This window comes from Protomyctophum parallelum (assembly GCF_964188405.1).
Source record: "Protomyctophum parallelum genome assembly, chromosome: 6".
NCBI lineage: Eukaryota > Metazoa > Chordata > Actinopteri > Myctophiformes > Myctophidae > Protomyctophum > Protomyctophum parallelum.
This window is the reverse complement of record NC_139701.1, coordinates 13,598,660-13,624,171: the sequence shown is the minus strand read 5'-3', so window position 1 is coordinate 13,624,171 and position 25,512 is coordinate 13,598,660. Positions and strand designations below refer to the sequence as shown.

Below are 25,512 nucleotides of genomic sequence, written 5' to 3'. Positions count from 1 at the left end.
GCTAAAATGCCTAAATTGTAACGACGTATAGGTTTCAACCAGGGGGGCAGTCAGGCAGATATTTTGTGAAGCCACTGAGGAAATCGGGACTTTCTGAAAGTTCATATAATGGCCTGTGCGCTGTTATTGGGCCCAAAAAAACCCATATCTCCATAGAGGTCCATGTATTTGGGCCCAACTTCACCTAGACTGTATTACCTTAATAAACATGGTCATGATCATGAATACTTTCTGCTTCCAGTCACTAGTTTAAAGTCTCATTTCTCATGTCGTAATATTCTTTTTGGAAAATTATGGTCCCATTTATTAAAAAAATTACCATAAAGTTGCGTATGTTCTGAGGGGCGTGGCTACCGTTACAGTCTATGATCGGGAGCCACCCCCCGTTCGAGTCAAAATGAAAACCAACGAAGAAGAAGGGGGGGAAGTCCCGCCTCGTTGTCTGGGCCAGCCAATGGGCCAGCTGGGCCCAAACGGATCTAGAAAGATGGCGATTTACAATTCAAGGACTGACAGGCTTCATCTTACGTCCATATATCAGACCCGGAGAACGCTTTGTCCATATTATTTTACAGTCTATGGTTTCAACGGGTCTCGTAACACACATGCACTGTCTACGATTATCCTACCCGAAGGATCCACTACTACAGCTCTGCTGCGTGAGGGGCCTTTGTGCTTACATCCACCCCTCTCCCTCTCTCTCCCTCCAGACACCTGGAGAACCCCACTCAGACGCTGGAGGCCATGCTGCGGCCCAAGGTGGCCACGCTGCCGGGTCACATCCAGGCGGTGTACGTGCAGAACGCCGCCAAGCTGTTCGCCACGGTGCTGCGGAGCCAGGAGGGGGGCGGAGCCACCAAGGCGGACGACGCCGCCGCCGCCCAGGAGACCAGCCAGCTGATGATAGACAGGCTGCCGCTGTTCGTCCAGAGCGCCAACCTGGAGGTGCAGGAGAGGGTAAGAAGACCGGGGACGGGGAAAAGAGAACGGTCGTGTAAATCTATACACGGATTAGTGGATGCATCCTGTGCGTTAGTTTAAAGGAGAATTCCATGCTAGAAGGCTTTCTTACCTTTCTTTGTAGTTGTTACAAAGAGGTCTAGGTGTTCTTTTTGTGCAAAAACTCCTTATTTGCTATTTCCCCTACCATAAGACCTCAATTAATTTAATGGGAATTGAATGGGGCAATGGTGTGTTGTGCTAATTCGCTTATTTCCATCGAAATAAGTAGTAAAGTGTGCCACTTGGGATATTATTTACATTATGAAGAGAGGATATATATACAAAACAAATTGAGCGATGGAAATAAGCGAATTAGCACAACACCCCATAGCCCCATTCAATTCAACGTGATTCATTTAGGGATTATGGTAGGGGAAATAGCCAATAAGGAGCTTTTGCACAAAATAACACCTGGACCTCTTTGGTGGGGACGTAACAACTACAAAGAAAGGTAAGAAAGCCTTTTAGTATGGAATTCTTTAACTAACTCTGGAGTTACAAATGGATAAATTAACAATGAGGATTCCTTTATAAGGTCTGTGTGTTATATATATATATATATATATATATATATATATACCAGCATGTATGTAACTCTCCAGTTTGCCAATACGGCATGTTATGGTAAAAACAACTTTAAAGGTGCCGAATATCGGAACGAATTTCAGAGGACGTAAAATGAAAAACAAGCTCACGTCATGTCAATTACGTTTGCACACTGCCGCCGAATAATTCGTCCGTATAACGTTTTTTTTCGAACCGGGGTCGATTTGATCCATTTTCCGCAGCTGTCTAGTGGTGTGTTAATGGTGACAGGCTGACAGCTATTGATAGCCTACTACTTTCGGATCCGCAAAAACGCCTTTTAATGCTTTTACTTGCATCATCATTTTCTTGCGACAAGTCCACAGCCCCCGTCCTGCCAACAGCATTGACACCTTGTGATTCATAGCCAACCATTAATTGACCTCGTATCACCGCAGTCCTACCGATTAGGTTACACAACAACACGACACTAATTTGATCGATAACGGCCGCTAAGCTCACTTGCACATGTCCTCCGTGTCCCTTCCTTCCTGTCTGTCTGGTCGCCAGGCGTCCTGCATCCTGCAGCTGGTGAAGTACATCCAGAAGCTGCAGCAGAAGGACGTGGAGGTGTCCGAGGAGGTCACCGCTCTGTTCGCAGGAGAACTCAACCCCGTGGCCCCCAAGGCACAGAAGAAAGTGCCTGTCCCCGAAGGGTGAGTTGAGAACAATGTCTTCTTGCATCTTTGTTTTGTGTTTTGTTCGTATAGCTGGCATAATAGTAGCCTGGGGTCCAACTATGCTTTCTATGGCATAGGCAGCTCCCGGCAGAATCTAGACACAGCTGCGTGACATGAGACTGATTCATTAGAGCGAGAGAGAGGAGTGTGTGTGTGTGTGTGTGTGTACGGGTGTGCGTGTGTGCTTCAATTTAACAAAGGTGCAGACGATCAGAAATCAGCAGAGAGTGATCGACATTTGTGCTACTCTATGCCGAATTGAAGTGGTCTCGGTCCCAGACTTTTTTTTTCTCCCAGGAAATAAAAACGTCTGGGTTTCCGAGGCTAGCACAATAGCAGATTGAATATTATCTATAATTATTACAGTATATTATTATTACATATGACATGCCGGTGGTGCAGTCGGTAGCGATGTCGCCTCGCAGCTTGAAGGTCCCATGTTTGATTCCCGCTGGCGGCGTGTTCTCTCCTCCGCGTCATCTGTGCCCATACACTAGGTGGGGTTGGCAAAAGGGTATTTCTGTGTGGAGTTCGCATGTTCTCCCTGTGTCCCCTAGGGCAGGGGTTCTCAACGTTTTTTTGGCTGGGGACCCCCAGGAAATGCTTTGGCCATGTGTCGCGAACTGGTTGGAATAACGTGTTCCTTCCATGTGCTACGTTCTATCGGGGGAAACTCCTCCCTGTCAGATGATAAGAAGCGAGCCTGTTCACTCCTCATGCATTGAAGGAAGCATGAGCTCAGTTCAGGGCTCTCCCCAGGTTGGCAGAGGGAGAGTATAGCGCCCAGAATTAACAGCTTAGGCAATTGGCACTGGGTGAAAAATGGGTTCCAAAAATCGTGGGATATATATATATTTCTTTATGTTATAGCTGGCACAATAGCAGATTGGATATTATGATTACATTATCTATAATTTCAGTATATTATGATTATTACATGCCTGGCTGCTAGAATATGAAGGGGGAAGATAAACAACAACAATATTACAGCCTCACTCAGACTCTCTAAAGTTCTCTCTGGTGGGCGCAAGCTGCATTCAATAACCAATTACTGACCTGTGCAGCTTGGATCTCGACGCGTGGATCAACGAGCCGCCGTCTGAGAGCGAGTCTGAAGACGAGAAGCCGTCGTCGAAGAAGGCCGTGTTCGCCAGGGAGGAGCCCAAACACTCCCGACCGCGTCCCGAGGTGGACGAGAAGGAGCTGGCGCGGGTACGCATGCATGGCTGCACTAATGAGCTCCGTCTCAGAGCTTTGATGTTTCTGTTTTTTTTTTTTTTAATGAAGGGAGCATATGGAAGGGTGAATATATATATATATATATATATATATATATATATATATATATATATATATATATGTATGCCTCTTGTTTACTCTGGATATTGTGGAAATATTCATAAGTAGGCCAGTATTTAATGCACTGCTTTGGTCTAAAAAAAAAGAAAAAGTAAAGTAATACTAAATGACCGGATGAAATGTTTCATAGTTGCTGTTCACTTTATTCATGCGTCAAATTCTGTACATTGAAATGCAACACACGGCACTTAAAATGTTGGTAATGGTAAAATAATTAAACAAAGCCTATGATGAATATGCCGTCAATCGATATTGTATGTTCATTTATGTCATTTAACCCATTTTGGGCGGGAACCCCTTTTGGTGTTAGCATCGTGTCATGCTTTGGCTATTGAAAAATAGCAGATCTACAAGCTTGTAGCTTGTAGGTCTGCTATTTTTGAAAAATCAAAGAACGACTGACATAGAAACATAGCATTTTCAGAAAATTGTCAGGATGTAGAAGACATTTTTAGAATCTGATCTCGGGTCAGAATGGGTTTAAATGGTGACATATTATGATATGTTCTTCTCCACCACCAGAGGAGAGAAGTCAGGAAGCAGGAGCAGGCCAGCAACCCCTTCTACATCAAGGCCTCGCCGTCCTCTCAGAAGGTACTGTCACAACCGTCACTGCATCCTGTAACACTCTGGCTCTCAATGTTTTCAGGCCGTGACCCCCAAAATAATCATATTTGAAATGGGGACTCCGACTCGAGTCCCCACCCTGGCAAGCACTTGGAATGTAGGAGTTGAGGCATTCAATGTTCGGCTCCACAGATACATATTATGAAAATAGCAGCTAGCTATTTTCATAGTTTGCCTCTTTCTCATATTATTTGACAATTTGGCCAATCTTTGACCAGTTTTTATTGTATGGTTTGTTGATTACTTTTTTTTTTTTTTCACTTAATTTTTATTGAAGGAAGAACAGACAAGAAAAACACAACTGACAAGACTATACGGAAAGAAAAAGACAAAAAGTAAAAGAAAAAAAGGCTGCATTTTTCATATTACAAAAAAACATTCAATGAAATCCTATTGCAATATCGCTAGGCTGAGAGAAGAGATTCCACTTTTCCCACTTTTTATAGAATTTATCCTCTTGTAAGTATGAATGTTAGTTTTTCCATAGCATGCAGTTCCTCAATAATGTCCATCCATTGATCTTTCGTTGGTGGGTCCTGCTGGCACCAGCGTCGTGTGATTGCTTTTTTACTTGCTGCTAAGAGGATCTTGATTAAATATTTATCACGTATTAGAAACTCTTCAGGGATATTTCCTAACAGTAGAAAAGGAACAGACAGAGGTATCTCAAAACACAGAATGGTCTCCAAGGTGGAGTGGATGTCCTGCCAGTATTTCTGAATTTTAGGACAAGACCAGAAAATATGAGCGTGGCCCGCCCCCTTGTGGCCACACTGTCTCCAGCATGGCTGATCTGTTTTCAGTTGTCTTGATTTAATTTGGGGGGTAATAAAAAATCTCATTAGGGTCTTCCAACAGAATTCTCTCCACATTCTTGAATTGGTGGATGTAATTTGTGTATTGCACATGTTTGTCCATTCTTCTGATGTGATGGTAATCTCCAACTCTTTTTCCCAATTAATTTGAATGTACTCTGTGGAATTGACCCTAGCTGAAACCAGGGCATTATATATACTGGACACTACTCTTTTGGACTCATGCTTATATGCCTGAATAAAAACCTGTATGAGATCGTTTGAGGCCACCTGCTCGGATGCTTTCACCTCCCCCATAAAGTACTCTCGTATTTGGAGGTATCTAAAGAAGTCCTTGTTATCTATGCACATACATATATCTTTCAATTGTTCAAAGTTCAATAACACATTGCCTTTCATGGCAGTACTGTAAGTGCTGAACCTTATTCACCCCCATCTGAAAATATGTTGTTCCAGGGACCCCCCCAGAAGCCAATATTTTTGTTAAAATTGTTTGTTCTGGAGGGCACTGTGGCCTAACCACTGCTGTAACGCTAGGTGTCCCAGGATGGTATTTGTTAAATTAAACTTTATTTCTTTTTTCTGTGCAGGTGTACTAGAGAACAAATTATATTTGTTAAATAAATGTACTATGTACAGTAGGTGTTTGTTAAAGGAATGGTTTTCATGTTGATGTGCAGGTGTACCAGGAGGCTCCCGGAGTGGAGCACATTCCAGTGGTGCAGATTGACCTCAGCGTACCTCTCAAAGTCCCAGGTTAGTGGTACAGATTGACCTTTGACCTCAGCGTACCTCTCAAAGTCCCAGGTTAGTGGTACAGATTGACCTTTGACCTCAGCGTACCTCTCAAAGCCCCAGGTTGGTCAGAATGGTCTCGAACACGTACCGCCGAACCCCATCATTTTGGTTTACCTTTCACATGGATGGATGATTGTATTTTATCAGCTTGACAAACACCATAGACCGAGGACTGGGGGCTGGGCCTGGGACTAGGGCTGTCACGATTACACATTGAAGTTGACGATTAGTTGTCACACACATAATAATTGCGAGAGAATTGTAGAGAATTCTGTTTGGCTTTTAGGCTTCGTAATGAAAAAGGTTGCACAGGGGAGATATGACAAATAACTGAAATATAGCAAGTAATTACTGGCCTTTTCATGCATCAAAAAGCTGAAATAGCAGATCTACAAGTTTACAATGCGTGACATTTCGGCTATTTTTTTTAGCTGTTTGGATGCCAGGCTTGCCCATGTCTGACCAGAATGTGTTTGTTTCCTGCCAGGCTTGCCCATGTCTGACCAGAATGCGTTTGTTTTCCTGCCAGGCTTGCCCATGTCTGACCAGAATGTGTTTGTTTCCCGCCAGGCTTGCCCATGTCTGACCAGTATGTGAAGCTGGAGGAGGAGCGAAGGCAGAAGGACAAGAAGAAGAAGGACAAGAAGAAGAGGAAAGAGAAAGGAGGAGGAGGAAGACGAGGGAGGAAGCACGACTCGGGACCCGAGAGTGAGGAAGACATCACGCCAGCTCAGGTGGTGGACATCGTTACGGAGGAGATGCCAGAGGTACACTACTTTACGCCTGAATATAAATCACCATTTTGCTTTCCAGGGATGGCTTAATGAGCTCCTAACATCGTCGTTTTGTTCAATCACCTCAATCCAGAGAAATTAGAGGTTATCTGATCAAGTTTTTGGGGGGCCGATACCCCAATTTTATTTATTTTTTCATGATCGGCCCATACCATAAAAAATGTAGTGGTCCTAGCCTCTTCTATAGGCAGCTATCTGTGTCCCTGGCTGTGTCTGTCCGTCCGAGTACGGAAATAACGCTTGACTGTAGCCTAACACACACACACACAGGCCAGGGAGGAGAGCTTGTACAGTACAGTACAGCACCACTCAGTTCAGACAGATCAGATTTTTCTTTTTTTATTCACTAAGAAACCTGGCAAACCCAGTTGCTTGGAATGTGCTTAACTGGCATCCTGGCCGTGTGGCCATTAAGTTCAGTTTTCATGCAATGCACTGCACTGTCTGCTGCTGTAGTTGTTAAACAAAAACTATGTGGATGTACGTATGTATGTTTTTTAACTAGGTGAAACTGATACAACCAAAGCCAATAGAAAGATGCAATTATGGACATTTTCTGCATGTATGAGTCGGCGAAAATGTACTCTTTTCTGTGTAACAGAGGAGAGAACGCTACTCTTTCTGTGTGTAACAGAGAAGAGAACGCTACTCTTTCTGTGTGTAACAGAGGAGAGAACGCTACTCTTTCTGTGTGCAACAGAGGAGAGAATGCATGCTATTTTATGCAGCTCATATTACTCTCTGGAGGAGGAGCCGCCGAGGCTGTGACACATGATGTAAACAGCTCAGCTTTTAGCTTTTTTTGATGGGATCTGCGTATCGAGAATTTGGCGACGGCCGATCGAGTCAATCGGATGGGTAATTGGCCGATTTTGACCGCCCACCGATCGAACGGAGCCACTCCACTTAGAATGGAAGTGGTCGGCGGGGATTTTAATTTGTTGTTATTTTTTTGCCGTGCATTAGAATGCCTTACCCAGCGATGATGACGACAAAGACCCCAACGACCCCCACAAAGCCCTGGACATCGACTTGGATAAGTGAGTTCACCCCACTCTGGTCTTTACTGTAAATAAATGTACACACTACACCCGCTCTGCTTCCAGAATCAGGCATTCAGGCCAGTTTGGATTTCCTTGGTTTGACGTATTTCCACATTAAAACTGAATATAAAAGTGTGACTGAGGGCAGGTCTTGATTTGTTTGACATGACATGCCAGGCTGACCTGACAAATTAATAAAAATGTATACTAATTAACAGTAATAATGTTGACAGAGCCTTTATAATATGGTTATCAATCCCAGTCTAATCACCCCTCGGGTGTGATGTGAGGTGATCAGTGGTGATTATGTGCACCTGCGCACTGTCACCACTCCTTTAAAAGACACTGACATTCACAAACTCTTCACACTGATGAAGGCTGGATAGCCGAAACGTCTGCTCTGTAATGTAGAGAAATAAACCATATGGAAATGCGTTATTGGTGTGTGTACAACCCATTTTGTTTTGAGCGGATAACGCACCATAAGTCGCGTGGTGGTCACGAGAAAAGTTAAATATTAATACATCAAATGTTTCAATTAACGTAACATCTCTTTCCCTCAGAGTAAAGTTACAATCACTGATGCTGCTGTAGTGTCGTTCTCCAGGAAAAAAGGAAAAATAAAAGAGATGCATCCAATTGCATAACATTACTGTCCAGAAAGGCAAATAAGACTTTGGGGCAATGATTGATAACTGATGATGCATCGGCAACCTAACGTTCTAGAGACGAGACACATATTTGCCTATATTTCTTTACTTAGATTTTTTTCAATTTGAATTATCAGCTGGAATTCTTGAGCGCGTCTGATGATGATGAGTCAGCAATGGCTCCGTCTCCATTCACTCATTATGGTGCTTTGCTTTCTGCTTCTCTCTCTCACGCCACACACACACCCACCCACTGCCCTGCCCCCCTCTTCTGTCTGGTTCAGCTTGGTGGCCAAGGCAGGGCGCAGGTGAGTAGCATCCCAGCCGCAGGATTCAGACTCCGACACTAGACGGATTGCTGTTCTGCTCGCTTGCCTGAGATCTTTTCTTTCCTCTCTCCCTCACTCTTTCTCACTCTCTCTCTCTAAAAGTGTATAACTTTCTCCTTCCAAAGTTCCATAAACATAGTATTATTCTCTTCTTCTCCTTCCATAAACATAATAGTACTCCTCTTCTCATCTTGGTTGCAGTGCCTGGTTGCTGTTTTTGCTCACTTTTTTGCCTAACATTTTAACATTTGTTTTTAGTTTTATCTACCATCTCAGGAAATTATAATCTTACTGTGTTATATTTAATATTTTGTTGACTTTACCCTACCACTTTGTTTTGACCCCTCTACCTTAACATTCACTTGAGAATATCGGCAGTGAGATTTGTTGTTTATTATTGGCACATTTTTTGTGAAAACTTCACCTTCAAAACATGACCAAAAAAAGACTAGATTGCTTTTTTAATGAAAATGTGTTGGGCATTATTAATACATTGATCTCTCTCTGATCACTGCTGATGTTCTCAAGGCCTCATGGGTATCAACTTACCTCTCATGACCGGGTTGCCTAAAAGCATGTTAATCCCGATGATTGTCTACTTTTGTTCTGAAAATGCTTTTTCAGGAACTGCAACTCTGTTGCCTCGGTCGTAGAACCTCTGCTCTGATCTTCCTTAATTGATTAATTATCCTTGCTTCCAAATGTTGCCAGCTCTTCCCTTGAGGTTTGCACACTTAAGTTAAAATAGTTTCAGACGTACATGTACTTTAAGAACATCTCCATGACTTTGGCATGAATCTTAAATTAGGGCTAATATCACATGGAATGGGTATAGAATAAACATATTTAGATTCTTTACAGTCAACAATATCGGAGGCGAATTGGGCTGTGCATTCACTGCTATGAATTGAGGGTGATTGATTGGATGAGCACTGAAGGCATGTAGGGGGCACACAGATCTTTACAGAGGATGGCCAGCAGGGGGCTCCAGTGCACATGGTTACTCCTCCTGCTTCCAGGATCTGGTTCACTGTGGAGGAATTTGAAAATGGAAGTCACAATAGTCTGGCTGTCTGCATGAGTGTCCCATCGCGCCCCAAGAGGATGGCTTAAATCAACGGTGTGAGAGTCTTGATGCTGCAGCACAATGCTGACAATGCACTCTTGAATAGAGTTGGATGACCACATCATGACGGGTCCCCTCTCCTTTTGATACTTTGTGCCAGACGGTCGAAGAGAAAGCCAGCCAGTAAAACGTGGCTGCCTTATTCGGAGCTTTTGGATTCGTACAAAATATTAGAATGAACAAGGCCGGGGGGAAGAGAAATGTCTGTGTGGGTCCTCTGTGATTTGAAGTTTTCTTCACATTCTTCCGCCGTGGTGTGAAAACTCACCTTGTCAGTCTCTCCACCGTAGCGGCCCGTAGAAGTTGCCGTATAGCTCTTCTCTCGCCGCAACCTCAACGACCTTGCAGGCTCATGCAAAGGCTGCAGTATGTCGTCTAGATGGCATGTTAATGTAGACAGATGCCAGGTCATGATTGATATAGTTTCAAATGTATGGATAATCTACTGTTGGACCGTGCGGATGATATGGTTTACTCAATCATGATCCTGCGATGTCTACTTCTATGCATTTGATGTATATACTGTATCACCTTGTGGTGTTCTTGCTTATTGTTAAATCGCCCTGGATTTAAGAGTGTCAGCCAAATGCCTAAATCTTCTTAACCCATTTTGGGGGCGGGAACCCCTTTTGGTGTTTTTAAACATTATGTTATAATTTAGCTATTGAAAAATAGCAGATCTACAAGCTCATAGCGCTCAAATCTGAGGACGAAATTTGGGAAGGTGTGTGTCGCATAACGGGTGTGCCACAGGGGGGAGAGACGGAGAGAGAAGGGGGGAGAGAGAGGTAGGGATTGGGTATGTCATAGCCCCAAATCGGTATGGACTAGTTCAGTGGTGGCAACTTTTTTCATATCGAGGCCCAATTATGTATTCTGCATTTGAGCCGCAGACCACAATTTGAGGAGGACCCAAAAAACGTTGAATATTTTGTTGTTGTTGGATACGATTACAGTATTTTCCACAATTCCATGCTGTATTGATGTGGTACCATTAGGAGAGATAATAGGCAAACGTTGATCAAAAATAACAATTCTTCCTTTCTTCTAGTTCTCTAATTGTGTAGACATAATGCATTATGTTTAACAATAATGTTACTCTTGAGAGCGTCAAATGAAACCAAATGGACCCGTAGGGGTCCATTTGGTTTCATTTGACGCTCTCAAGAGTAAAAAGATCTATTGGGGTCCACTTGGTCACCAACTCTCCCATCATTTAGCTGGGGACCACCTGGAACCCCCTCAAGGACCACTGGTTGAGAACCACTGGACTCGTTGTAAATAGTCTTCTGTGTGTGTGTGTGTGTGTTGCACACTGCAGGCCCCTGGAGGACAGCGACAAGCTGCCGGTCCGCTCCCACCGCCCCGACTCCCTGAAGACGAGCCCCGTCTCAGACGGAGGAGGAGACGTGGTGGAGGCCGCCGCCCCGCCGCCGGAGGCCAAGAAGAAGAGCAGCAAGGAGAAGGAGAAGAAGAAGAAGGACAAGGACAAGGATAGAAAGGTATACTCCAGGTCTTAAGTTAAAGGCATAAGACCTGGTACTTTAGACACGCAAAATAGTGCCCATTGACCTATAGGGCAGGGTTATTCAACTGGCCAAATGCGGCCCGCGGGGGGCCACCTAGTGGCCCTTGGAACAATTAAAAATATATATATATATATATTTTTTTTTATTTTTTTTGAGGGAGCTAATGAAAGTTACAGATATGGTGTGTGCGATATTAAGTGTGAGATGAGACAGTAATCCTTAAACATATTCTATAATATTCAAGCGCGCGCGCGCGCGCGTGTGTGTGTGTGTCTATTTATTTGTCTCAAAGGTCAAATGCGATATACTTTGTGATATACCACAAAAGAAACTCACTTGGCAGGCCAGTTGAAACTGATTTATCGGTTTGATTCTTTGCATAGCTACTGCACTCTGGCTTTATCGTGGGTTGAGACATGCCTTTCCATTCCTGGACCAGATTCTCATAACGTGAGCTATGACATCTGATGAGATCATTCCTCCTATTCTGCTCGTCTGAATACATTTGATTATTAAATGGTTGTGAGAGTTCTTTCCAGGAGAAAGTCTATTGGCAATGTCAACCACTTTGTGTTCATTTTGGAGCGGAGCCTGACCTAATCCAATGACTAGCTGTGTGTGTATGTCAGAGTGCATGTCTGTCTGTCTGAGTACGAGGCCTCAACAGCTGCAATACCGCCGGGTGACCTAAAGCGGCACTGTTGAGCAGCCTAAAGGGCCGAGTCACACTGAGCACTATGACTGCAGCCAGCCAGCGGTGTTGTCGTTGAGCGCCGCTCAGTTCACATGTGGTGTGATTTATTTATTTTTTTACTCGTGTTTTCAACAGAAGGGCAAAGAAGAGAAGAAGAAGAAGAAACATAAACACGAGGAAGGCCCAGACCTCATGGAAGGCGGCGTGGACCTCATGGGGGTTCAGCCAGACGAGCCTGTCGTCGTCGTCCAATCGGAGGAGAGCAACGAGGTGGTGGCACCACCCCCGCCGCCGCCCGCCTCCACCACCGCTGAGGTATGTGACGTCACAGTGGGGGGGAGGGGCCAGCGGGTGTATTCCAGCCTAGCCCATGCACAAGGAGGCTCTGGTTTCACTTGACCTGGAATTCTGATGGAGCATTAAAACATTTGCTGAGTTTTATGAGCAGTTCCCTGTAGGCCAGGTGTAGCTAATCAGTGCTGAGGTGTAAGGTTGCGCTTAATGGTACACCTCGGTAATCGCTGCGCCTATGGCACCCCCCTCTGTGGATTGGTCTATACGAGGGCTCATGTTTCTGACTGACGTTTGTGCGGGCAGGCGCGTCGCTTCAGATCATTTTTCATTTGACTCAACATTGCCATTGCTTCTCTCCTAACTTCTCCCTTCCTTTTTTTCCACAATTGGTTAATAGTGATCAAATCAAGTATCGGTTCCCATCCCTGCTATAGCTGAAGCTCTCTCTCGGTATAGTCTCTCGCCAAATACTTGATTTATTCATGAAACCGAACAGTGTACGCCTCTGTATCCACTTTCATGAATAGTAGTGCCAAGACAGAGAACCTGTTCACCCCTAACCCTTTCACCTGCTCCCCCCCTCCCTCCCTCTTCCCTTCCCTGCTCTAGGTTTCGGATCTGGATTTCTGGCTCTCAAACGCTCCAGTGCCCTCTAACTCCCAGGTTGAGTCTCTCTCTCTCTCTCTCTGTCTTCTCTCCTTCTCAGCTCTCCGCTAGGCCTGTCACAATTATCACTGCATAATCGTCCAGTCGCAATTATTTAAGATAATCATAATTATTCGTGTGTAGTCGTCAATCGTTCCAAACATTTCTCAAAAATGATACAAGATCAACAATTTCCACTATTTAGACTTTGTTTTGGAAATAACAAATGTGTCAGTGATTTCTTTGTACATTTAAGTTAGTTGTCACATCTGTCCTGTGCAATTTGTGATTACGAATTTTAAAAGCCACGCTGTAAATTGTAACTGTTCCGATGTTCAATGCAAAAGACAACACAATTAAATGAATGAATTGTTTGTGTGACCATTAATCGTCGACTTAAATGTGTAATTGTGACAGCCCTACTGCTCTCCACTCCTTCTCCCATGTGCTGCACACACACACACACACACGCTGCTCTTTCATAACGCCATGTGTTTTCTCTGTGATCTATGTCCTAGCTGTGTCCCGTGGCCATGCATTCCCCCTCCCCTGCCTCTCTTAGCTTTGTTGTGTCACCAGCGTTTTAGCTTTGTTTTCTACCGTTTGTCTGCTTGTCTCACATTCACACACAACTTCCTCCCTTTCACAGGTCACCTAACTCACCTCTCTCATTGTACACGTGTGTGTGTGTGTGTGTGTGTGTGTGTGTGTGTGTGTGTGTGTGTGTGTGTGAGAGACTGTGTGTGTGTCAGTTCATGCTCTTCCCCTCTCGTTTATGTTGCTCATTGCGTGCTGTGTTGGTGATAAGGTCGCGGTAGCTGTTGTGTGGTTTATTGTTTTGTTATTGTGTTGCCGATGGTAATAACAGTCAAGCGGATGGCGGGCTGACATTCTCTGGAACCTAGCCTAGAGTCGGTTCCTGTCTGTCCTGTACTGCCACACACACACACACGTGTTGTTTGGCTGCCTGCTCCATGATCACTTATGGTGTATCTGTGTATCCGCTTGTTGGGTTTTTTTGGGTCGTTCTTGTTTTTTTGAGGGTCGCTGGCCCCTCCCAACGTCTGGCTTTCAGACATGACGTCATGTGAAAGCCAAGTCTATGGACGTTTTAAATAATGTTTGCTTTAAAGCATGCCCCTGTGTCGTACAAAAGCAAACAAATGCGCCCTTCACTTCACACAGGTGTGATTCTTTTTTTCATTGTTAATTTTGTTTTTTTCAGTTTGTTACAAAACTCATTGTTCATATTGGATATGTAATTGAAAGTGACTTTTTCTTTTTTAAATGCACATGCTGCATTCTCACCTCAAGCGTTGCTTGAGGTGCTGGCTTCTGTTATGTACCAGCAGGAGCAGCCTGTGTATTTATAGAACAGCTGTTACAGCTGTTAAATAAGGGGACAGGTGGTGGTGGTGGTATGACTGAGACTGGACTGCACTCTCTGAACATAAATAGGGCAAAGGGCCGCAAGCGCTAGTATGGGGCGAAATGCTATTGTCTCCTAAACATGAAGCAAATGGACATGGCTTCACACATGTTGTCCGCTCCAATTTTCCATAGCCCGTCTGTCTGGGTGGTGTGAAGGTCAAGCACTCCTCCAGCACTGCACTGACCAGGGTTCAGTTCCTGTTTATTCGGCCGGATATCGGAACGAATTTCGGAGGACTTTAAAAAAAAAAAAAAATTCTCACTTTATTTCCATCATCATTTGCACACTGCTGCCAAATATCTCGTCCGTGCAAGGTTTTTTTTTCTGACCGTGGCCGATTTTATCCGTTTTCCCTGTAGTGGTGTGTTGGTGACAGGTTGACGGCTAGAGATAGCCTACTACTTTCCGCAAAACACAGCGAGAAAACGCACCAATAGTGCAGTAGGTCAGTGAACCACCTTCACTGACTTTACTGCACTATTATTGCTAGGTGGTGGAGGTGTCTGGTGAGCAGGGAGGGCACCTGGCGGAGTTGGTGTGAAAGTCTGTGTGCGTTTTGCAGCTGGTGACTCATGTGTATCGAAGGAGGCGCGTGGTTGTCTCCACACCCTCCCTCGGCCAACAGCAGTGGGGGTTAGCAGCAATAACAGGCAATACTGCAGTACGCATGGGAAATTGCCAATGATTAAATTGGGCTGAAAATGGGGCAATCTTGTGTGAGGTTCCAAGAAATTCTGTTTTTCAACACGTGAGCAATCAGTCAGTCCTTGAGGAAATGTAGCTCTAATGTCCACGTGATGAATGCAGGATAGGCTTCAACATGCCTTCCCCCCCCCCCCACCTGTTTTCACGTGGCTTGTCATAACGCAGAATTAGACATACATGGAGCCTAGGACTCCCATGTATATACAGTACCACACCTTTGTGATTGAATGACTGGATGACCTCACTAACTAACCTCACTTGACAAGACAATAACATTATTGGGCTGGGCAAAGATTTATCGTTTCGAAACGGATACTTGGAACCAATAACCAACTTCTAGAACTGAAATTTGTTTTCTCATACGAATCAACACAGAGAAAAAAAAGTATTTATAATCAACTAAATCTCTGATTTACCACGTAGCCCTGTTGTGATCTTGTAGGTCTGCTATTTTTAGCATTTTATCCTTCATTAAATCGCTCATTAATCTTAATCGAGGCAAACGTTTCAAGTAATCGTGATATTGATTGAGAAATTGTATCGCCCGGCCCTATCACATGTGTTTTTGTGTGCACATTTTCTCCTTAACTCGTGTAAACATGTTCTGTGTGTGAATGTATGTTTGTGTGTGTGTGTGTGCGTGCGTCTGTGTGTGTCTGAACAGGAAGCTGCGGTAGCATCCCCCGTGGCCCCCCAGGCAGCATCTGGTGCCGTAGACTCGGAGCCCGACGAGTCCAAAGACGCAGAGACGGAGGAGACTGTAAGTCACCACCCGCTGATGATGATAATTGCGAGACGGAAATCTTAGCAGCGTTGCTTAAGGATTACAGACAGTCTAGAGAGCGGCCTGGCGGCTGACAGGATGCGGTTTATTGAATTTTTTTGGCACACGTGTGTTGCTTTGTACTGTACACAATATGCTGCGGATGTACTAGGTCTACGTTGTTTTTGGTGGTTGTTGTTGCAGAGAGTGTTTCTACTCTCGATGTCCTGTTAACTGATACTAGGCGCGGATGTGCATCTGCTGTGTGGCCAGTCTCGTGTGTTATCTTATAGTCCGGAAACCCTTCATAATGATAAGCACGCCGACCTCACAATCTGTGACGGTCACACTTTGAGCCTGCTTGATTTACTGACCGGCCGGGCACTGTCGGCCGCCGTGTCTCACTTTTCACATTCGTCCTTCTCTCCTCCGCTTGTTTGCGTTCTGTCATCAGAAGCATAGACATAGAAAGGTAGATATGCCTCCTTCGGCTCTGGGGCGTATGTGCAAAAGTGAGGGCAAGCTTCCTTGGTTGGTGCTTCACTAGCCTCGTTGTAGCCAGACAACTATTGCGAGAGGCAACAGTCTGGCAACTAGGCATGTAACGATATATCGTATATCGTGATATATCGATATTATATCCTGACGATATGTATCGATTTATAAAAATAAAATAAAAGTATTGTTTTGTTTTTTTTTATCTAGGGGGGGCTAGTGTGTGATATGAAATGTGAGCTGTAATCATATTCCATCATATTCACGTGCTTTTGGAGAGAAATGAGACCGACTGCATTCACTTTCAGTAGTAGAGGCCTGCAGAGGGGAGCTGTATGTGTCTCAGTCTGACTGTGCCCAGGTGATGGTCGTTAATTGATGCTCATTAATACATCAAGGAAGGAAGGCAATTATGTTTCTGCACTGTCAAATAGGTCTACATCTATCCTAAGGTGCCACATGTTAACTCGAGCTAGGTTTAAACAAGAAAGCTTGTTTACAATTGTTGCACAGAAATTAAGTAATTTTACATGAAAAGTAATGCTACTTTTGCAATGTAGTTAAATACAAATTGTGAAAAAAGCTTGGGGGTGGAAGACGTCACAGAGAGGACATTCGGGTCCTGGAAAGTCCTGGAAAAGACGCGCTGTGATAGGCCAGTAGTTGAGTGGCATCGTGCCTTCCGCACTTCGGGCACACTTCCGTTCCGCCCCTCACGTCGATACACATGACTCCAACCAAACGAACTGCAGCGGATCTATTTTCTTCTTTATATATATATATATCTATGGCTTGTTCTGTCATCAGAAGTCCTCCAAGCACAAGAAGAAGAAGGTGAAGAAGGAGAAGGAGGAGAAGGAGAAGAAGAAGAAGAAGAAGAAGCACCACCACCATCACCACCACAGCGACGGAGGAGGGGAGGAGTCTGTGCAGAACGGCACTGTGGAGGACGAGGAGGAGGAGCCTCTGCCGGTCAGTTGTGTGTGTGTGTGTGTGTGTGTGTGTGTGTGTGTGTGTGTGTGTGTGTGTGTGCGCACGGCAGTAGGCGGCAATCTATTCCGATTCAGAGGGCTACGATTCGATTATAAATCGATTGCCGATGTGTCACAAATTCACAATGCATCTCAATTCCAATACATGACTTATTTCCTCCTCACTGTGTGACTAATAAACAAAGTGCTTTCTAATGATCCATACATCGTGATGAATGATCCATAGTGAAAACAGATACATTTACTTCCATTATCTTGTACTTCACTACAAACAAACTAGTGTTTTTAGAGATTGATCTTATGTGGCTTTAAAACCCTTGCTCCAACACTGAAATACTGTAGTTTTCAAACTGGAACACGTCACGAGTTTTCCTACGCAACTCAGTTACAGTATCAGAAAGTGACAGAAGGCATCAGTAGGACTAACTATTTTCGGTACATTCCTACATTTTCACATTCCTAATGCATTTCCTAACTTAATATCAGGGAAATATGAGGTCACTGATGACCTCTGTGTCACCGAATGATTGTTGTGTCAATAGATAGTGTTTCAAGACACTGCAGCATTAACCTTTTGACCCCCTCACATCGTGAACGCCTCCTCCTGTAATCTTTGAACGGTAGACTTTCAGACACACTTGCTTGGTTCATTGTACGCATCAGCAGAGGGCCGCAGTCTCCAGTTGCCTCGTTAGCATACCGAATGACCAAACCTGACCCGAGCTCTTCTCTCGTTTCAGCCCATGTCCAATTACTGCCTGCTGGCTGAGAACTCCTACATCAAGATGGTGAGTTTTGGGGGGGGATCTGAGTGACATTGTGCCATAATATTCTGATGGTGTGCCAGCCGGGCCAGGCATGCATACAAACAAAAATGTTTCAGGTTGTACAATTCCCATGAAACAGACAGGGGAATGTTCTGTCAATATGATTTGTATGAGTAAATGTGTTTTCTATGAACCAGTATTGGGCAATGGTCACTTTTTACCAGGACTTCAAATTCTCCAAGATCACCAGCACTCGCGTCAAGTCGTTGATGCACGTGTTTCTCTGTGAGCGCTCCTCTGTGTGCATTCATGCCCTGCATAGTGAAGTCTTCAGAAAGATTGCAAGCAACGCCTTTAATATCTAATTTCCCTGAAATTATTTTTGTATTTGGCAAAAACTAATATGTAGCACACATGATAGGGGGCTGCAGCGTTGCAGCCCATTAACTGTACTAACTGGTTTTGTGAAAACAGGGTTAGAGTCTTCTGACTCTTGGCGTAACTTCCCGAACTCATTCTTGTTACTGTGGTCTCGTCTCTTTAGCAGGGACCTAGTAGTACTTAACAGCTTACACACTGGCCCACTGATTAACCATTGCTATGTTCATTTGTGTTGTCCAATTTGGCAGCTTTTGCCAGATTGGTGGTTTTTGATCAACGCAATAGCCCATCAAGATGTCTGGTCGATCAAAAAGACAAGGTTGCCCAACCCTCCTATATGGACTACGATAATCATCCACAATAAACTGAAATACACATTAACAACATGATAGTGTCCCTTTTTAAAAAGGTAGCTCTTGAGTCTAGACCAAACTGACTACTACAGATTACTACAGACTGGCAGTTGAATGAAGTCGGGACTCGGGAGACAAGTCGGTTGGAAGGTGTGAAAAAAAAGTTGCTGAATACACCTGAGAGACGACACCGACAGACAATAGCCTATGCCTTCGACACTTACCTACAACTTGCGACCTGACAGTGCACCCACCGCCCATTCACCAGCTGATTTAACAGTGTAACCACCGACCATTCACCAGCGGATTTAACAGTGTACCAACCGCCCATTCACCAGCAGAGTTTTGGCAACAGACGCTTTCAAACACTTGCCACCGACTACGTCGGTGAGGTGGAGAGCTACCATAACACATTGTAATTATCTGCAATTTTCAAGTGAATTAAGAACCACCTATTTTTTTTAGATGGTGCTGTATCACTGGTTCCTTGTACGTTGTTCTTCAGAGAAAGCTGATGTTTATTCTAATAAAATACTAAATCCAGCAGCAGCAATATGAGATTAACACACAATATGTTGCCCGTTCTTTCTCTCTCTCTCTCCGTGTTTTTAAAGATGATGGAGGATGGTGATCAGCTACTGACTGAGGTTCTTCTCATGACAATATGAGTGTTTTGAATATGAATTTGTTTATTTGGGCTGCAGTGTTCCCTCTCTCTCCGTCTCTTTTCAGTGAATAGCCTCAGAGTGTCCGTCCAACTAATTTATTTGAGAAATGGGAATTTTGTTTGGTGTGGCACAATAATGCTGTCTTCTGAGATTGAATTCCTCGTGTGTGTGTGTGTGTTGTCAAACAATAGGGCTGAGCCAAAAGATTTGAATATCCGAAGCTTTGTTCGATGGCACGAAACTCCAACATGAAAAAGAAAAATCTGTTTTTTGATTTTAAATATTTTTTTTGCAGTTTATTATTATATATTTTTTAATCAAAATAGCTGATCTACAAGCACAATGCATTGCAGCATGATATGGTGAGAGCTTGTAGATCAGCTATGTGCTTGAGCTCCACGACTCATGAATCACTGACACCCTTCGTCGACCCTATTTTCTCTTACAAAGTGAGGCATGCTTTGATGTTGGGGAGTTGGCTATTGGCATTCGGGAGTGCATTTGCTGTGTTTTTTTGCATGCACTCTGAAAACAAACTGTACCGTTTTCTGGACCGTAGAGAAAGGCAAGAACAATAAAGATAAATGAGTAATGAAGTCGTTTTTTTTTGTTGTTCCTTCTCCAGGTGTGTGACATCCAGGGGAACTTACAGGATGGCAGTCAGGTTGTCGTGTCGGTCATATTTGAGAACAAATGTGACAGCTTTCTTAAATCCATGGAGTTCAACGTCCTGGATTCGCTGAACTCCAAACTGCAGAGGCCAGAAGGGGCAGGCCCACATGATGGCCTCACGGTGCCCTTCCAACTACCCCCAGGTCGGTTTACATCACGTGTGTGTGTGTGTGTGTGTGTGTGGGGGGGGGGGGGGGGGTGGGAGTGGGGGTGGGGGTGGGTGGGTGGTGAAATCTCTTCTATTTTGCGCAATGCAGTACATGAAGCGTGTCAAGCTTCCTGCGTGTTTTCTATGGTTGGCCCATAGAGAGCTATATGCAAGCACTACAATCAAAGAGAGTACAGGAAGTGTGACAACAGGAAGTGTGACAGGCTTCCTGCACGGTTTTCATAGTAACTGCGACCTGTGGTCGCAATAATCAGACTAACACAACGGAGACCACACTTCCTTCACCTGACAATAACGTCTGTTATTGGTTCTAAATATCAGTTTCAAAATATATTTTATAACAATCAAGAAGCAAGGGTTTACAAATTTTGCAACCCATTTTTTCACCCAGTGTCAATTATCTAATGTAATCCTGGGCGCTACACTTCCTCTGCCAACTTGGGGGGCAGCGGACTGACTTCATGCTTCTTTCTATGCATGAATGTAGACTCATTTCAATGAAAATCATATCTTTCATGATTGGTGCTGATGTTTTTTTTCTTTCTCTCATGCCTCAGGTGTGTCAAACGAGGCACGGTTCGTCTTCGCTGTGCAGAGCATCGTGATGCCTCAGAAGCTGAAGGGAACCCTCACCTTCATTGTCAAGGTCTGTGGGAAATGTAGGATTATAATAATCCAAAATGTATATGGACATAAGTGACAATACTTTTTCTTATATCTTAACCCATTTAGACCTGAGGACGCATGTGTATCACCTTATAGCTTTTAACCACTTCAACCATTATTTAAAACTTTAGCTGTCGAAAATAGCAGATTTACATGCTCATATATCATTGCTCATATTTTTGCTTCAGGGGGGTCTCTGGAACAACATATTTTGAGATGGAGTTCGGCGGCCAAATATATATCATTCTGGGGCTCCTTGACATTAAATAGTTTGAGAACCACTGACATAGAAACATACGTTTTTTTTCCCCGTTTTTTTTAAGTTATCTTACCCATTAATCAATTGTACTTTTCTGGCTGTATCCTCATTGTTGTGTTGTGTTCTTGCAGACTGACGACTCCTCCACACACGAGAAACTGGACTTCAAACTGCACTTTACCTGCACCTCATACCTGATCACTACCCCTTGTTACAGGTGAGTCCAGTACTAGTGGACAAAGTACTTGCATGTTTTAATTAAGTACAAATATCAATACTGCAATGTAGAACTACTCTGTTACAAGTAACTCAAGTTTTTTTACTTGAGTAAAAGTACAACAGTATTGATATCAAAATGTACTTCTAAGTGCCAAACATAGAAAGTACTCATTGTGCAGAATGTGCCATTTCAAGTTTTCAATAGTTTATTTTGAAAATGGCAGATCTCATTGTGAGCTTGTAGATCAACCATTTTCAAATGGCTGGAATGTAAGTAGTGCTGAAGTCGTGCATAGACGTCTACGTCTATGCTCAACACATTTCTCCCTGGAAAATAGAATCTGCTCACTTGATTACGCCTCCTTGGACATTTCATTAAAAAACTACCACCCTAGCTGATATTTTGAATAGCACTCTGCCAGACCGCCACTGATTGACAGTTTTCACTCCAAGTGATCGATCGGTCGTTGACAAATTACCAGATCCGGAAAACTGATCTCTTTAGAACCAATTTAACCCCCACGACCCGGCTGTTATCTTGTTAGCATAACGGTTACAGTTTTAAGTCCTTTATGTTTAACAGGTTTTTTAACAGGTTTTTTTCAGCTTTGCACATGCCCAGACACAGGGCCGCACGCTACAGGGCTTAAAGTTCTCAGTCCTGGGGACTGATTTCAGTCCTGAGGATTTCATAGGGGTCATTTAATGAGATCAGTGCAAAAAAAAAAATCAGTCTTGGGATTGTTTTTGGCTTTAAGCCCTGCACGCAGAGAGAGAGAGAGAGAGAGAGAGAGAGAGAGAGAGAGAGACAGTAGTGTTAACTACGATTAGATCAGAATTGGCCGATCCTGAGGGGGAAATGAGGGATTGGGATCGAAACCCTAATTTTGTCTATAGCTCTTCCACTCCAAGCTTGAAACATCATCTTGGGTGGTAGACTTTTCTGCTTTTACGTGTTCTTCTGTGCAGTGCCTGGGATTTTACCATTTGGATTTTTATCGTTTATGCATGTTCTTATAAACATCTTGACCTCACTTAACATATAGTCCGCTTTTTAAAAGGATTTTCCTCTGTGATGAGAAGGATGTTTGTGAAAACTGGTGCGCTTTGATTCCCTGTGTGATGGTTCATAATATAATTAATTTCTCAGTGTCAGTGATGCAAAAAGCATTTTTGCATTACTACGCGGACGGTAAAGTTGTCATAAACATTGAGCTTGAGATCACTGTATGTTGGTGAAACTGTATGAAATCATGAAATACGATATAATGTGAAATATGTATGTATTTCTTTGTCGTTTGACCAGCGATGCGTTTGCAAAGCTGCTGGAATCGGGGGACCTGAAGGGCAGTTGTGTTCGACTGGAGGGAGTCAACATGCCCTTCCACCACCTACTAGCCAGGATCTGCTTCCACCACCACTTCTCTGGTACTACACACACACACACTTGAAGTACCCCCCACCCCCCCTAACTTGCTTACGCAAGGGATATCGTATGACGTGGCAGTAGTTGTTGAAAACAATGACCGACCGGATGTTTAAACAGGTCGAGGTGTTAAATCAGATGTACATGATGTACATGAGTAGTTTGAGCCCCTACCATGAAATGTTCTATGAGCAGGGCCTGGCTGTAAACAAGTTATTGAGCTTAGTCCAGTTACCCTGGGTAAACATAGTACCTTTCCTTTCCTTTGTGAACCATGTGCTTTCTAGGAATGTGTGTCTCGGTGTAACAGTTGTCAAGCTCACACGTGTGTCTCTCTCTCTTTGAATCAGTGGTGGAGAGGATCGACTCCTGTGCCTCCATGTACAGCAGGTCTATCCAGGGTCACCACGTCTGTCTGCTGGTCAAAGTTGTAAGTTAACTGCCCGTTCCATTTTACTTTTTGCTAAAACCCTGGCACGCGCGCCCGCACACACACACCTATTTATTACGGTATCTATGACTTTAACCCATTTAGGCCTGACCTCAACACTTTCTAATTCCTCCAGTTTTCTGAAATAAATATTTTCACGATTTTCCTAAAATGGCAGACCTACAAGCTCATAGTGCGCCACTGAGTGGCGTGCTATGAGCTTGTAGATCTGCTATTTTTCAATAGCTAAATAATAACGTTTAAAACACCAAAATGGGTTAACCTTGGATGACTAGATTTTCAAACATCCAAACCGTGACCCATAATCAGTATTAAAAAATGTTTTAAAGGCAGATCTACAAGCTCACAATGCATCGTGAGCTCGTAGATCGGTTATTTTCAACCGTTCACACGAGCGGATGCAAAGATGCCGTCTAGGCGTCTATACCGTTTCATTTTAAATGAAAGCTCGGTGACATGAAGATAACAAAGATACGTCCGACGTTTGTAGCTGCCGCAACGGCTACAAAGAAAGCTGAGCTAGTTTCAACTTCAGCTATGTTACCAAGTGGGATTGTGGTTCGGCTGTTTGTCAGTAATAAAACCTTTTAAATGACATATTTGGACATGAGGCAGACTTGCAGGTGAAGATAAGTTTTAATTAAGTTCCAGGCCTGGACAACATAGTGAAGAATAAAGAAAAGAAAGAACTCAAAACAACTCAAACAACATAACACAACTTAACTGTGAACAGAGAGGTACTGGTGTCAACCTCTCCCCAGGGCAGCACCAACTCTACTGAGCCATTTCCCCTCTATATAGACTCCTGACTCCACCCCTGGCTAAGCAGTCAGCGAATCACAAGGCATTTAACAACACAAGCAATCAGAGCTCTCTTCAGGCCATCAAGGCAGCTTCCCAACTACAGCATCTGCATAGATAAACACAACACAAGTATATTAATTCACATGTCACAGCAGAATGTGCACCTTCTGTGGGACTGAGAATCAACCCGTTATATATATATACAGCAATATACAGCAACAATACAATGACTGTATATTGTACATTACATTACTCGTACAGAGGCTGCTCTGTCACAAGCTACAAAGATACAAATACGCTGTGTATAGCTTTGTATCTTTTGCATCTGCCAGTTGCGAACGCAGCATTTGACTTCCGTCCTCAAATCCCTTGTCTCTCTCCCTCTCTCTCTCTTTCTCTCTCTCTCTCTCTCTCTCTCTCTCTCTCTCTCTCTCTCTCTCAGGCCGGTCAGACCGTGTCCATCGACGCTAAATGTGACGAGCCGTCGCTGCTTGGGAATGTGCTGGATGAGATCAAGCAGACCTTCTCTCAGTGCTGATTGTGTCTGACTGACAGCCCCCAGGGTGCCCCCCCTACCACCACCCTCCTGTCCACTCCCCCCCACTCACTACAGTCCTCTAAAGCGCTCCCCCCCCCCCACCACCATGCTAAAACACATAATCACACGAGCACACTTTGTCTTTGACCTTCCCAGTATTTGCCTGGTTTATTATGAGTCCACAGATTCACAAGAAGTTTTCCTTCGTCAAAACCTCCTTCTTCTTCACTCAGTGTCTCTCCCCCCCCCACCACCACCACCCTTCTGCGCTCTTGAGCTCGTTACTCAACATTTGATGTTGTTTTACAGACTAGTTGCACACACACTCCCTCCTGCGGTGCACTTTCGTTTTTGCTTTCTAACTTCCTGGATTTCAACACTTTTTGTCCTTCCTGCTCAACAACTCCCCCCCCCCCCCCCCCCCCCGTCGTCGTCTGCACCCGTCTTGTCTCCAGCTCTGTGCTGAGCTCTGTGACTTCTGCATCGCTGAGCGTTCTCCCCTGTTCTGTTCCATGTTATCCTCCACTCTATTGGCCTTTTGCGTCTGTGACGGTCATGTAACGGAATCTGAAAACTGGACTTTTTTTGTTTGTTGTTGTTGAAGGTTGAATTGTGTTTTTATTGTTTTGAAGTTATTTTGTCGTTTTGTTTTGCTTGATTTGTTTGGGGTTTTTATTTTGTCTGAAGCCTGTCTGCGCCTTTCGTTCCCCCCCACCCCCAACCTTTTGCGTTTGTCACTATAATTGCTCATGTTTTTGTCCTGGAAATTGTGTGACTGACTT

At 44.0% G+C, this 25,512-nt stretch overlaps 1 protein-coding gene across 5 annotated transcripts in view; it reads left to right on the top strand.

The window, feature by feature from the left end:
• ap3d1 (adaptor related protein complex 3 subunit delta 1) overlaps positions 1-25,512 on the top strand; it is a 45,909-nt gene extending 20,397 nt beyond the window's left edge. The window contains exons 15-35 of one of the 5 annotated variants that reach the window (XM_083767726.1): positions 711-957; positions 2,098-2,243; positions 3,332-3,479; positions 4,149-4,220; positions 5,749-5,824; positions 6,437-6,633; positions 7,627-7,700; positions 8,638-8,661; positions 11,130-11,310; positions 12,167-12,346; positions 12,935-12,988; positions 15,772-15,867; positions 17,173-17,337; positions 18,098-18,145; positions 19,473-19,505; positions 20,152-20,341; positions 20,925-21,013; positions 21,424-21,509; positions 22,818-22,939; positions 23,288-23,367; positions 24,635-25,512. In XM_083767726.1, the coding sequence (XP_083623852.1) occupies positions 711-957; positions 2,098-2,243; positions 3,332-3,479; positions 4,149-4,220; positions 5,749-5,824; positions 6,437-6,633; positions 7,627-7,700; positions 8,638-8,661; positions 11,130-11,310; positions 12,167-12,346; positions 12,935-12,988; positions 15,772-15,867; positions 17,173-17,337; positions 18,098-18,145; positions 19,473-19,505; positions 20,152-20,341; positions 20,925-21,013; positions 21,424-21,509; positions 22,818-22,939; positions 23,288-23,367; positions 24,635-24,730 (2,404 nt within the window). In that variant the 3' untranslated portion in view covers positions 24,731-25,512. The remainder of the gene's footprint in view (positions 1-710; positions 958-2,097; positions 2,244-3,331; positions 3,480-4,148; positions 4,221-5,748; positions 5,825-6,436; positions 6,634-7,626; positions 7,701-8,637; positions 8,662-11,129; positions 11,311-12,166; positions 12,347-12,934; positions 12,989-15,771; positions 15,868-17,172; positions 17,338-18,097; positions 18,146-19,472; positions 19,506-20,151; positions 20,342-20,924; positions 21,014-21,423; positions 21,510-22,817; positions 22,940-23,287; positions 23,368-24,634) is intronic. The other 4 variants (XM_083767727.1, XM_083767729.1, XM_083767728.1 and 1 more) reach the window with 4 other exon arrangements.